Source organism: Oxyura jamaicensis, chromosome 15 (genome assembly GCF_011077185.1).
Source record: "Oxyura jamaicensis isolate SHBP4307 breed ruddy duck chromosome 15, BPBGC_Ojam_1.0, whole genome shotgun sequence".
Lineage (NCBI taxonomy): Eukaryota > Metazoa > Chordata > Aves > Anseriformes > Anatidae > Oxyura > Oxyura jamaicensis.
In genome coordinates, this window is record NC_048907.1 from 9,196,693 (window position 1) to 9,210,424 (window position 13,732).

The 13,732-nt window shown below is 47.2% G+C and overlaps 1 protein-coding gene across 4 annotated transcripts; it reads right to left on the bottom strand.

The window, feature by feature from the left end:
* Window positions 1-872: 872 nt before the first annotated feature.
* LOC118174793 (solute carrier family 2, facilitated glucose transporter member 11-like) lies at window positions 873-13,315 on the bottom strand. 4 transcript variants are annotated; one of them, XM_035340422.1, is made up of 13 exons: window positions 12,765-13,315; window positions 10,268-10,366; window positions 9,661-9,821; window positions 8,119-8,243; window positions 7,259-7,388; window positions 6,904-7,052; window positions 5,606-5,793; window positions 4,752-4,862; window positions 4,383-4,488; window positions 4,324-4,350; window positions 3,643-3,744; window positions 3,437-3,539; window positions 2,654-2,781 (listed from the first exon to the last, which is right to left on the bottom strand). In XM_035340422.1, the coding sequence occupies exons 1-13, from the start codon at window positions 12,783-12,785 to the stop codon at window positions 2,745-2,747; spliced, it is 1,359 nt and encodes a 452-aa protein (XP_035196313.1). In that variant the 5' UTR covers window positions 12,786-13,315; the 3' UTR covers window positions 2,654-2,744. The 4 variants fall into 4 exon arrangements, with proteins under 4 accessions (XP_035196311.1, XP_035196312.1, XP_035196313.1 ...); XM_035340423.1 differs by having other exon boundaries at window positions 3,437-3,512; window positions 12,765-13,313; XM_035340420.1 differs by lacking the exons at window positions 4,324-4,350; window positions 4,383-4,488 and adding an exon at window positions 873-2,013 and having other exon boundaries at window positions 12,765-13,311.
* Between the last annotated feature and the right edge of the window lie 417 nt (window positions 13,316-13,732).

Below are 13,732 nucleotides of genomic sequence, written 5' to 3' on the forward strand. Positions count from 1 at the left end.
TCAACTACTTATTTTGCCAATGTATGCGTTCTTCCTTGCTGCAACCACCAGCAGAAAACCATCACCAGTCAACCTGATGCCTGGGAAAACCACACTAAATGAGAAGCTTCGCCCTGTTCTGTACCCACAGAGGATCAGTATCACATCTGGGTCTTTTCCAATATGTTCTGTGAAGACAACTGAGAACGTGCTGTGGGAAATCTTCTCTACATCCAGAAGCAGCAGCTGCTGCAGGAGCTCCTCACTACACTCTTGCCTCAGCAGAACGCAGGTGTAAAATGCAGTAGGAGCCCCACCGGGTGCATCAGCAGTGTTTGTGCTCACAGTGTGCACATGGGACCAGAGAATTCCCTGTGCTTCACAGCAGACGACTGGATGGCAAGAAACAAGCCATGAAGAAAACCAGCCCAGAATAAACTGTCTGCAAACAAGGCCCAAAAGTCAGTTGTATAATAAGCCACTTAGCAAGTACTGGAAGCTTTCTTCCTAATCCACCTGTCACATGTTTTTATAGCTGAAAATAATTAACTCTCACTATTGCTCAACAAGCAGGGGGCGATTTGAAATCACTTAATAACAGAAACAACAGGAGCACTGGGCAAGGTACCGAGAATTTCATCTGGTGTCTGAAAACAGAACTTAATCATATTAATTTTTGTGTTTGAGGACCCAGATTTAGTAGCAAAAAAAAGGCTTCTGAGGTGTAAGTTACTGTCTGGGTGGAGAAGAAATACAGTAGATATTTAGAAGAAATTTGCTGAAGCATTGCATGGTGGTAATTGATGATAAGGCAGCAGTCTGTCCCTCTTTAATATGGATTCTAAAATACAGATGTGAATATAGATGTGTTGTTTACTACTAAAAACCTAAAATAGATTTCTAAACATTTGGGGAGATTTATTAGTTGATGTATATTATAAATCTGCTTTCCATAAGCAGCAACAGCACAAATTCTGTATAAGCAAAGATCTGGTGGTGTGTGGCAGGCTGATATGCTTTGGCTGCTAACTATGGACCCTTCAGTGGGTGTATGCATTTATCCAAGAACCTGGGAAAGGAGGGAATCTATTTTTTCATTCCTTATTATTATTATTGTTGTTGTTGTTGTTGTTGTTATTTAATCAAGGCCCATCTTAAACTCAGCCTCTGGGGCCAAATTCCAGATTTCAATACCTAAACCCAGTAACCTAATTCAGTATTTAGGTACCTGGCAGCATGGCCTGAGTCTCAGTGTTGGCTGGAAGCGAGGACTTTGCATTTCCACTCATGGAAGTGAGCAGCAGGACTATTTTTTAAGCTGTGTAGTAAGAAAATAGTTTATCAGGTGTTAGAGCATTCAGCAGGTGAGAGGCGGCTCACTACAGCTCATAACATCTACTATGTCCTAGAGAAAAGTGCTCAGATCCCTTGCCTATCTGTATTATGCTGCCGTCAGGTGTTTCTCTGATTTACCTGTTTGAAAGTATTTAAGTGGAACCATCGTGTCACCCATGGACTGTTTTTAACAAGAAACTTCCAGCTGGTTTTTCAGGAAGACAGTCACTGATATCGTCCCCAGAGCTGACAAAGGCCAAGTCCGTGTTAGTGTTGCAGGCAGGAAGGGAGAACAAATGGTGGCTTAGGGGAAGTTTGACAAACAAAGTAAATAAGTAATTTGGACCTAACGGCTGCGTTTTCTGCCTTGCCCTAAAATCTTTCCAAGGTGAACCTAAGAGTAATATATTCTCCCTAACCCTCGTCCTCTCTCCATGTCCCTGCAAGAGAACATAGCCACTGCTGAACTTCCCCCAGGTGCCGTTCTCCTTCCCTCTGTTACAACACGGTGGATTTGATCTCCTCGGGGCCTTTATACAAAGCTGCATGGCTCTGAGCTTTGAAGTTCCGTTTCCTGAACTCCTCCGAGATTTCCAGGAAGGACTTCCCCTTTGTCTCGGGAAGGAAGAGCCCGATGTAGAGAGCAGTGCAGACGCAGACCGCAAGGAAGGGGACGTAGCAGAAATGTGCTAGACTTTTCTGAGGAGGAGGAAAAAGAACAAGACAGTGTTAGAGACATTCTGTGTGATGGCGAACAGGTCACTAAACCCCTTTCCTACATGGACTAACTTCAGCCAGGGAGCGTTTCTGTGTTCCTGGGTGAGGGCCTCCCATGCCCAGGTGCAACAGCTCCCCACCACATAGCAGAAAGAGTATCTCAGAATGTTTTTTTCTGCCTTTCTGTCTCTACATAATTGTACAGAATGGGGACCCACAGTAGGAGATGAGACGGGATTGCATATGGAGGATTTCTGCTCCCTTTCACTTCAGGAACCACCGCAGGGAATGGTGCCAGGGCCTGGCAGGGGGAGTTACATTGCACCTCCAGTCCCAGCCATTCCCAGCTGAGGACAGGGGAGGATATAGACCATCCGTGCCCCACATTAATCTGTTTCTGGCCTCACATTACAAATCACCTTAGGGAACACAAGGGAAGTTTAGTTTAAAAGAGTTCTGATCACTTCCCTGATCAAGGTAACTTTCATGGGAGTGCGGGCTTGCTGCGTGTCTGCAGCTCGTGGTATTCCAGGTCCTGTCTCATCTCACAGTCAGCAGAGAGCCTCGGCCTCGTACAGAACACCAAAAAGCCACAGGGGATTGCATCGCTGTGGGAACCCACCACGATGAATGGGAAGGCTGTTCCGACCAGAAAGAGGTTGAACCAGAGCAGGGAGCCGCAGATCATGTAAGCAGCTGGCCGGGACATTTGGTCAAAAACCTCCGTGGGCAGAACTCCTGTTACACCAGCTGGAAGAAGAAATGTCAGGAAAGTTAAAAACACTGTGCATAATGCTGTTGACCAAAACCAAGAGAAACATACTAACAAGCAAAAACAACATGATGTTTATGAGAGCAGTAGTAGATTATTATTCAGTAAATTATTCTCACTAGTCAACAGTGCCAGAACAAGTGGTAATAGAGATAAACTGCAGTGGGGAAGTTTTGGGTTAAATATTAAGGGCTGGCTAATTATTCAGACTCTCTCATGTTAGAATGAACTGCTGGGAAAGGTTTTGTAGTCCACATTATTCTCACCAAGATCTGACTGTGAGAACAGCTTATAATTAGTTCAGCCCTATGACACTGTAGGGACTGGGACAAGAAATTACTTCCAAGCCATGTGGTATGTGACGCTAGCAGCTTGGTTCTTTTCTTACCTGCCCTTTCTTCAAATTCACATCAGCAAACAGAGCCTTACACCTACTTATACTGAGCCAACACACACACGCACGCATGTGTGTACCCTGCCCCCAGGCACAGAAAGTAATGGGTTCTGCCAAGAAGATACGTGTCAGTAGGCTAACAGACATGGAAACTGTGCTTCCAGGCATCTGCTGCTTGCACACAGCGCTAAAAGTCTGCAGTACCCAAAAGTTTCAGTGCAAACACTCGGGAAACTGACCTGGTCCAATTCCAAAGCTCAGGATGTAGGCAAAAATGCAGGCCATGCTGAGATAGGGCATCCAGCTGATCCGAGTCTCCAGCCACAGGGAACAACGGAAAACCAGTAAGGGCACTTACTGCTATTTGCCAACTCTAAACACCCCAATCACATAAAAGGCAAAGCCCAGCTCCATTTCCCTTAAATAACAAAGTGAAATTTGTCACCTGTTGGCTTAGGGCGACCATGAAGACAATGGCCCATCCTGCCATGAAGATATAGCCCCCCAGCAGCAGTGGCCTCCGACCAGCATAGTCTATAATCATGTTCTGCACAACGTAACACAGTGAAATAAAGCAACACATTTAACATCTGTTTACAGATTCCCGCCTGCCCTCTTCTGTCCCATTTCAGTTCTCTGTGCCTGTCTCTCTCTACAGCTGCTTCAAGGATGTTGTCCACTTCTTAGCAGAAAGAGAAAGGTCTTTCAGAGAAAGGGGTCTGCTGGCAGAAGCCAGGCAAGTTGGGTGTTTAGGCAAGATGAGAATGTCCCAGCTGCACCTAAACCCTGCCTCTTATTTGTAGTCACATGCAGCAAAACCTATAGATATATAATCTAAAGCTTTAAGGATATTTGGTGCTGAGAAGTGGCAAGCTAAGTGGCTAGAAGATTTATTTCTCTATCATGTTAAGTTTGCTTCTCGTTCTTGATGTGCATTTTAGAGAGAAGGATTAAAAATCCAGGATGTGTGGGCCCAGTGTGTCCCTGGAATGGCTGAGGTGCATGGGTCAGCATGGTAACTTATCACATACTGCCAGGGTCTGGAGGCTTCAGTGTCCCTCATATAAACTGAGGACAGATTGCAGGGCACAGACAGCCAGTCACAGCTTGTGGCAGAAACACTGGCCTCTGCTGCTAGAAAGAAAACTGAATGGAGCAGCCAGAAGGCAGAGAAGAGGCACTTTGCTATGGACTCCTCTGCTGCTGTTCTTGTCAGCCTCTGAGGTTGCATCCACAGTTGCCTGGATAAATAGTCACTCTGGCTGTAATAGTAGATGTTCAACCACAGAGGCTGAGGATACAGGAAAATGCCAATGAGCACAGATCAAAAGCACAGCTTCCATTTAAACCCTCCCAGACAGTTTTCAGATGATGCGGTGTCTTACAGAACACTGCCCCATTAGCCCCTCTGGACACGAAAGCTGAGAACTGCCTGAGTGCTGTGTTGCAAAGTGCTTCCCCGGGATGCAAGGCAGTGTAAATGTGAAGGTTGTAATTAACGGGCTCCTCCCCACCAGCACGGCCTGCATGTCAGCAGCGCATTCAGAGTCTCACACAAGTAACGGATGTGATCAGTTCACAGCTCCCCATGCCGATAACAACATACGGGATTTTATCCTGAGGAATTCCAGCCTCCTGGAACACATAAGCTGCATAGAAATACATCTGGGAAGAGAACAGAGGAGAGAGCAGTAAGGGAAGGTGTCTGAGGATGCATCCCACTGTTTTTTCCTGAAGGACCATGCAGAGAACCACGAAGGTGCTGTGTCTCGCAGGCTATTTTGACAGCATCCCTCTGAAGCTCGCAGAGTACGAGGTGTACTTTGGGAATCATGCATCTGAGATTTGAACCCTGATGTTGATGAAAAAGCCTTTCAAAGCAAGTGGTCTGTAAAACAAGCACCCACATGGCCTTCATGGTGAGGAGCAATTGGAAGTCAGACTGCTAAATCCAGATTGCTCCCTAGAACAAGAGGTCTCTTCCACAATGGCCCATGTACTAGATGCGAGAGGAAGCACTTATAGGAAGAGAAGGCTCTCATCAGCAATGGAAGGCTCTTTCCCCAGCTCTCAGAAGGCTGCTGTTGTACATAGATTTTATCTTGTTTTCCGTAGTTTATCGGCTTTTCCATTTAACTTTCCCCATTTCATCCAGGGCTGGATGCCAAAGGGGTTTTTCCTGCACACGGAATGGGCATTGTAACACAGACCTAGCGTCTGTACCAGCTACCTTTTTATGCCATCTTTTTTTATACTCCACCTTTTCACTACTCTGTTCATGTCTTTCAGCAGGAAGACCTCCACAGGCAGAGCAGAGCACCATTCCTTCTTGTCCTGCAGGAGGAACGTTAAACCCAACAGCTCGCACCCGTGGCTCATGTTAGCGCTGCGGCTGCCAGGCTGCTTACCGAATCGTTCCCACAGAGCTGCATGGCACTGCTCAGCACGATGATGCTCATCAGCTGCCACCTCACAGCTGGGTTTTGGAACAGCTCCCAGGGCTTCTTCGCCCTCTGACCTTTAGCAGCGGCCTGTTCAGCCAGCATCTCTTCCAGCTCCGCTCCCAGGTCGCTGTTGCCTCTGAGCTTCTGCAGGGCTGCAAGGACAAGGGAACCTCTCATCCCCTGGACTTTACCTTCAGATCGCCTGCCTCTGCAGGCTGAAGGGTTGAGCAGTAGGTGATGGCTGTGGGAAGCTGTAGAACACAGCTGTGATCATGGTGCTGCCTTCAAAGAGGCGGCAAGTTGCCATGCAGCCCCTTGAAGGACTGGGGTAAGGCACTTCAAATCCCCGTTCTTTGACAAGACAGTATTTCCAACAGTGCCATCTTGGCAGCCATGCCTCAGGCTCATATCTCAAGTGAATTCCCTGGGAAATGTAGGCAATTAAGATCTCCTTGGTACATGTTTCCTGGAAGCTAATTCCAGCTGCTTTGTGTATGGGGATTTGTATGCTAGAAATCTAAGCAAATCCCTTAATATGAATTTGCTGCAGATTTGGTCATGAGCTCCCCAGGCAGCATTTATTTCACTTCACAGTTACAAAACATATACCCCGCTGTGAACTCAAGTCCCACCTTTTAACCCTACCTTTGTATCAAAAAAATCTTTTGTAGGAAGATGCCTTTCAATTATCTTAATATATCATACATATCTGAGATTATGGCATGTTTGCAGCTGGGCAGAAGTTCCATTTCATAAATGGAACTCGATACTGCTCACATGTAGAAGTCATGGCACCGTTCTCAAGAGGTCACAGCCTAAGTCTGGGTACAAAAGCAGGATGCAAAGAAGGGTACATTCATCTGTGTTCAGAATTACATTAACGGTCATACAAGTACATAACCAACCACCACCTGGGCAGTGTTTAAGGGTGCGGCAGCTAACACAGTCACAAACATTGATGGCACCACGCATCTCGTGTAGACCAATATGGTCCTCTGGTTTGTTACCCAAATACTGAGGTGTATCGTGAGACTAGTGACACAGCCATGGTATTGGGCTTGAAGCTTTTATGTGCATCTGAGGAGGCTGGTGGAGTCACCAACAGGATGTTTGTGTTGGAAGGAAATCTACCTTTCAGTTTGCCCTGGACTGAACCCGCTGGGCAGTATGTCATGATATGCAACCGGCCTTCTTACTGTGCATCTGCTCGGTCAGCAGACCCCGGGTGCTCAGCAGGAGGCTGACAGTCACTCTAAACTCACCAGAGATGCAGGATTCTCTATCTCCACGGTCAATCAAGAGGTATCTGGGACTTTCAGGAAACCAAGGCAGAGCCACGAACTGGATCAGGGCAGGCACCGCATTGCTAGCTAAAAGAAGTGGCCAGCTCTCCTCCCCTCCTAGGAGCTCTCTGGAGAAAAATAAAATAAAACATAATTGCTCAGTGAAATTTACAACATGGCAAGAGCCCAGCATCCTCTGCAGTGTGTGGGCACTGGAAAAGAAAGAAAAGAGAGGGAGAGTAAAGCAAGAAGGGAAAATAAAGAGAGAAAGAGAGAGAGAGAGGGAAAAAAAAAGATTTAATAAGTATAAACTGGGCTTCTAGCTCTACATTACCTGAGTCCAACAACCTGCCCCAGCACCAACCCCAGGGCTGTAAAGGATGCGGAGGTCAAGGCCACAGCTCCTCGGAGCTTCTTTGGGGCACTTTCCGCCAGATACATGGGCTGAATGTTCATGCTTACACCTGGGCAGGGCAGACAAATGCTGACCTCAGCTTGGAGACAGAGGAGACGAGGACAAGTGCAGTCAGCCACCTCTCCACGTTGCCAGCTGAACCGTTTTGCTGCAGGCCATGTGATGACTGATCTACCAGTGCTTATTATTATCCAAACCTTTAAGTTCCCTCTTACTCACTGCATAAGCTGCTAAGCATACATCTGCATACTCGTAAGTAGTAGTGGATGAAACTGGAACATGGCTGGGCCTCAGTCCTACGGTCTCCTCAGCACCAAATCTGAGGTTATGAATGATTTTCCATTCTAGACCCCATTCTGGGGGTAAGGTCATATCTTACGTCACTTGTGTCAATCATTATTCCCTGGGAAGAACTTCTGTAGAAAAATGTAACAGTGGTGCTCGTGGTGGTACATGACTGGTAACCTTCTTACAAGCAGATAGGGATTGATTTTCAGCTCAGTTTCTGCCAGGGCTTCACTCCCAGCATGCAGACTGCACAAGATACTCATGTGTGTGTTACACAAAAACAGCTGCCTGTGTATGTTTTGTTTTGTTTTTTAAAAAAGCCCTTAGAAGCAAAATGTTAAAGCTGTATATACAACTTCTTCATTCTTGTGCATGTGATCGGACTAGAAATTGAATGATTTTAATGCCTTGGGCCATTCCTATTTGAGTATCTTCCACCCCTAATTGATACGTGCCGTGCTTGTTCCGTTACGTTTCTCACATTGCCATACCTGCATTCACGCCAGTGAAGAATCTGCTGAGCATTATCATTTCAAAGGATTTGGCCATTTGGCTGAATCCCGACAAGACGGCGGCTATGATCACAAAGACGTTGTTAACCAGCAGGGACATCTTCCTTCAGAGAGAAGAGACATGGCTGTGAGCTCAGGTGGGTGCCAGGTTTGGTTCTGGGATCAAACCTTTCACGTGGCAGATCCAACCTGCCCTGCCTACAAGCTCGGGCGCAGTGCTCAGCTCCACCACGGCACATCCTGCTCCCCCGCGGCCCTCCTGGGGTGCCCATGCACAGGTCAGCACTTTGGGGTGTTGTTAGCAAAGCAGGAATCTGCATTAGCAGAAAATCCATGTGGCTCACACAGTTAGGGCCGTCACCAATGCCAGCATGCCCATGGGGTGTCCCAGCAGGGCCGGCTTTAGACACACGGAATGCTCCCTGGGGCCCTCACCCAGGCTCACTGCTCTTGCACTCCCCATTTGAATGGGGAGGAATATTTCAATAGTGGGGTATGTGCATTTCGCTCTGAAAACGCCCAGTTGTTGAAACAGGCACTTTTCATGTACTAGTATTCTCAGGAAACCTTTGTCAGAATGTTTTCACGTGTCACAGGTGGAATTTCTGTCCAAAACCAGGAAAAAAAAGGAAGTTCTCTTGAGCCACAATAGCAAACCATTCTCTCCAGTCCCAGCAGGCTGCACTACCTACTCTTAGGAATCTTTCTCTTATTCACAATGGGAATGATTGCAGTGCTGAGTAGCACAAGGTGGAACTTCACTGGATCAGAAAGCCACGTCCCTTCCAGGTCCTCACAACCATGGAAAAAGTGATGGTGGGAGACAGCCCTCTGATTCCACCCCAAAGCATGGCAGTGCCAGCGTCAGCATGTGAGAGGAGCACTCCAAAGGGATAGCACAGGGAGGGAAACTCTTGGGCTCAGCAGGGCAGAAGGTACAATCCAGCTTCCTGCTGGGTTCTGTTGGTTACACCAATGGGGATTTTCTCTAGAGAACTGGGGACAGAGCTGGGTATGAAAGACAGGTGAGGAGAGGCAAATGTTTTTCAGGGACACAAGCACAGAGGAAGAAAAAGAAAAAAAGAAAAAAATAAAATAAATAAATAAATAAAAAAAGCAACTGTGCAGATTTAACAAATACCCCCGAAATACTTCAGTCAGAAAGGTAGAGGCAGCCTGTGAGCTGGGAGCCACGCGGAGATGGAATGCCACAACTGCTCTTTGCAAGCACTCTCTGTTTTTCCCGTGTCCTTCCTACCAATTCCCACCGTTTGTTTTGGAGAAAAAAATCTTTGGCCTCTTCTGTCCTGATTTCCTGACTGAAAGGACGACAGAAAACTGGGCACAGAAATGGTGCTGACTATGTGGGTGGTTGCTGTGGCGTGGATAACTGCAGACTGCTCCGTGATGGGGGACAGCGCTTCGTGATTTGTAACTGTGGTGGCTATTTCGCCATGGGGCTCATTCCTCTGGGACTACTGAAAGTTGCAAAGCGTAAAGTAAAATCCAGCACCCTCTTACCTTCCCAACACGATGGCCATGGGACCAGCAACAACAGCCCCGGCGAGTCCCCCCAGAGGGAACGCAGAGACGGTGAAAGACCAGAGTAGCAGGATCATGTTGTCCTCCAGGGGAATGCCCGTGCGCTCCTGCCAGGTTTTGTTCATGAACACCTGGATGTACTGCGAGGGAAGGACAGCACTGCGTAACCACGGCACGGAGAGAAAGGACGCTGAGAAGTGGAAGGGCTTCCTTCTTCATATACCCGCTTATTCTGTGCTCGTGCCTCTAAACCTCTGGCTGAAAACAGCCCCCAGTTTTCAGATGTGTTTTTAACAAGGGGCTGAGGGTGTAAAACTGTAGCTGTTCAAAAGGTGTGCTTGGTTTATATCTCTCTGTAGCTGGCTTGGATAATCTAAAAACATTTTAATGGGTCTGATTTTGAGTTTAAGGGCAAAAGTCAATTTCACGGGATGCAGGATGGAAAAAATTAGAATTAGATTTGCTAAAACAATTGCAGTGAGGCTCTTGAATAAATTCTTCTGACGCTAAATCCTGCACGAGGGTGGCTTAGGACAGCAAAATCTCAGGAAGAGCCTCAGGGACTAGCAGGACTAGCAGTACTTACTGAAGTTGGAGCATTGATGATGGAGATGTTGTAACCGTATTGGAAAGTGCCTCCAATCCCAGCGGCACATACCGTCAGGATCAGGATCCTGCTCTGAAGCTGAAGAAGATGGACAGAAAATGGATGGCTTTCTTGCACAAAATCAAATGGTTCAGCAGACATTTGGCCCGGTCACACTTTGAGTAGCGTGTAGATTAGAGCAGGCTACAAATGATGTTGTGTGATGGGAGGTACCAAAGACAGAAAGGAAAAAAAAAAAAAAAAAAAAAAAAAAAAAGATTTCTAAAATCTATGGCTCCCTGTACAGCAAAATGATATTACTAATCCATTGGATTAATCCCAAGAATCTGGGACTGCTTTGGGGCCAAGACCTGCGAGTGTCTTTCATTTAATATTTAACATATATGCTTACAAAAAGTCAGTGTAAGAACAGTAAATACTGGTAGAGACCGGTGTTATTGCTTCAGTTAATTCAGTTTGTTACCAAAACCTGTACTTGAATTATTCAAGAAGCATTGCCAAAGCTTACTAACTTCTGAACCATTTCTAGCTAAGCCTGGATGGAGCTTCCCTGGAGTATAAGAGATTTTCTTAATGCTATTTATACCCGGTGCATTTCTGATTCATTGCTACGCTGTTTCTTGTGCCTTTTTGTTGCAGTTATACCTCCTTTGTCCTTTTGCTTAAAATAGAGTGCCTTTTCCATGCTGCTTCCCATTTTGTACAGAGCAGGCAATGTCTTTCTGCTGAACGTTCTCACCACACAGTTGCTCCTACAGGTTCTTGTGTTTAGCAGGCTGCAGTTGAGCATTCAGCCAGAATATTTTCTACACTTTCAGTGTTATGATGTGGGTGAAATATGTGGCAGATGTGGTCCTGTGTCATGTTCTGTGTCTCCCTGAGGTCACCATTGGTGTTGCCCATTGCTTCTATTGCCTTTTAATGGAGCTGCTTCATGGAGCATCACAGGATCAGGGTGTTGGGGAAGTCTCTTGCCTTCTGCAGGGTGTAAACAAGCTGTCCCGGCTGGCACAGTATGGGAACTGAGAGCTCACTGGCAGGCTTGTGAGCAAAATACTTTCATTCCCTCCCGACCCCCCTTGCAGCAGGATGCCCTGAAGTTATAGCACAACTGGGTGTTCCACATCACAACAACACTGGGGCTAACTGACAGGGACACTGCATGGAAACTTTCTAAACCTTTTTGTTGATCTCTCCTCCTCTGTCACATTTGTAAGTCTCAGGTCATTCTTGCCACGGTTGCCTGGACACTTTTCTGTGTGCCTGCCTGCCCCTGGATGGACCGACAGGAGCACAGCCGAGCGTCAGCAGCATCATGCCTGCACACGCAGCACCTCCATCCTCGCTGCTGCCCCACCACCAGTCCTTGTCAGTTCACACCTATTTTGTGCCCGTGCCCACCTGTACACAAGATGCCCCATGTCTCAAGACCGCTCTGAGCCTGATGGGGACACCTGGCCCTGAGCCTGACACCTCCTGCCAGGACGGCCTCTGCCAGCCCCCTGCTTGCAAACCCCTCCCAGTGGGACAGCTCTGCAGGGTGACATGAGGAGCCCATACTCAGGCTTGGCTGTTTGCCACCAGAGAGGTCACCTCAGGCTAGATTTTGTTTTGCTACATGAATATGACTCCACTGGCCCTGGGAAGAACTTAGATAAGCCAGTTCTGGCAAGCCCCCTCTGCTCTGCCTGCTCGTTTTCCTTTCAGAGAGCCATCTACCAAAGAGAGGAAAATTTTGCCTAGTGTCCCAATAGTTTTTTAAATTGCAAATTCAAATAATCTTAGATTTTTCCTTTCCTCAAAGCCCTTACATGTGAATAACTTCCATAGCAGCCTGAGACAGAATGTTCTCCCTGACAGAGGAGAAGCCAGACTGTTCCAGCCCTGCAGCAAGAAGAGGCTGAGCTCTCTCTTGTCCCAGTTAGAAGCAGGTACGTTTCACTTGCTTGCACTTCCCTTAGCCACACCGCTTCCGTCTCATTACTGAAACCAGAGCTAAGGACTGTGCACCTGATTCTGCTTCTGCTTCTCCCAGTTATTCCAGTTCTCCAAGTGAGAGAGATTTTCTCTCCCCCCACAAGCACATTTATTCTTTTTTAATTGCAGTGTTTAAGGATAAAACGCTCCTGCTGATTTCCCTGTTTTCATTGTATCACCTATCGGGTCCCGTATCACAGCCCTCTTTCATGGCTACGAGCTAAGGGAAGATGGTTTGCTGCTCCACCAAGCACTTCTGAGCTCAGAGCTGAGCTGTGTTACAGGGTTACCTTCCCAAACCTTCCTCAACACCTGCCTTCTGCACTATTGTCCTGGCATGCAGCTGCCAGGAGAGCCATGAGTCTGTCAGCTTTATCCCAAGGACTGTGATGAGCCGGACAAATAATTCTACAGTAAGTTGTCAGTACTTACACAGCCATATAAAAACTGGGGAAAAATAAAATCTGTCAACTATAATAGTAAAGTAGATGGTTTTTACCAGTCTCTGCAGCTTGTTCATCCTCTTTGGTAGGTTTTCCTCTGTCTGCCAAAGCCTCTGGTGCTCTCAGCAGTGCTCTAAGGGATTATTTAAATCTCCAGCATAGGAATGTGTATTGAGTCACCCATTACATTAGGATAACACACTTGACTTGGCAGGTGTCTTGCCAGCTGATTTACATTCTCTAAACAGGCCTGCATGTTCATTAGCAAGACAGCTCAATTAATTTTGTTGAAAATACAGGGCAGTTTGGGGAACTGTTTCTGCAAGATCCAGAGCTGTCTAAAGTCCTCTTGGAGGCCAGTGTGGTGTACAGCATGAACTCCCTCTCAAAGCGTCTGACATAGCTGCCCGGTAGTGTTTGTCCAATTAAATGGGGTCGAAGAAGTAAGCCTGAGCTATTTTTATGACCGCACTTGTCCTGGAACTCAATCTAGCATCTGCAGGGCAAAGCAGATCATTTCCCTTGGTCCTGACAGTGGCAGGAACCAGCCCCAGACCTTTGAAATCCCCTGCGAGGCCAAGGCCCTTCGCTGTGTTCCTGTCTGCATCCCGTAACTCACAGGCAGCCCGGCTGTCTGCTGACAAGGGACTGCCTGGCGCGCATTCAGTTGTCACTGAATGATCACCTCAGGCCTTCACTTCGCAGGGTGCGGAGGGCTTTGCTTGTACACATGCCGCCGGACTTTTTTTTGTGTGTGTCTGAATTGCAGCAGCACTTAGTATGGAGAGCGGCAAGTAAACCTAGTGCTGAGGTGTGTACGGGAGAGGAGGCTGCTGGGGGAAGAATGAGTACCGAGCATCGGATCGAAATGTTCCCAGTTCGTGTGGAGCTGTCACAACCTCTCACGCAGTGCTGTTCTGCCGTTGGTTAAGCATCTCCCTGCTGCTTGGGAGGGGATCTAGGGCTGCTTGTACCACAGAGTACGGGTGTTCCTGTGCTCTGGGAGACACCAGTCATGGAATCA

What these genes read in the sequence shown, in the direction of transcription:
- LOC118174793 (XM_035340420.1), bottom strand. Translation starts at nt 12,785, where the DNA reads ATGAACAAGCTGCAGAGACTG. An exon ending in TGAACAAGCTGCAGAGACTG is followed by an intron (nt 10,367 to 12,764) that starts GTAAAAACCATC and finishes CATCTTCTTCAG; the next exon opens with CTTCAGAGCAGGATCCTGAT. An exon ending in TGGTCGCCCTAAGCCAACAG is followed by an intron (nt 3,540 to 3,642) that starts GTGACAAATTTC and finishes GTGCCCTTACTG; the next exon opens with GTTTTCCGTTGTTCCCTGTG.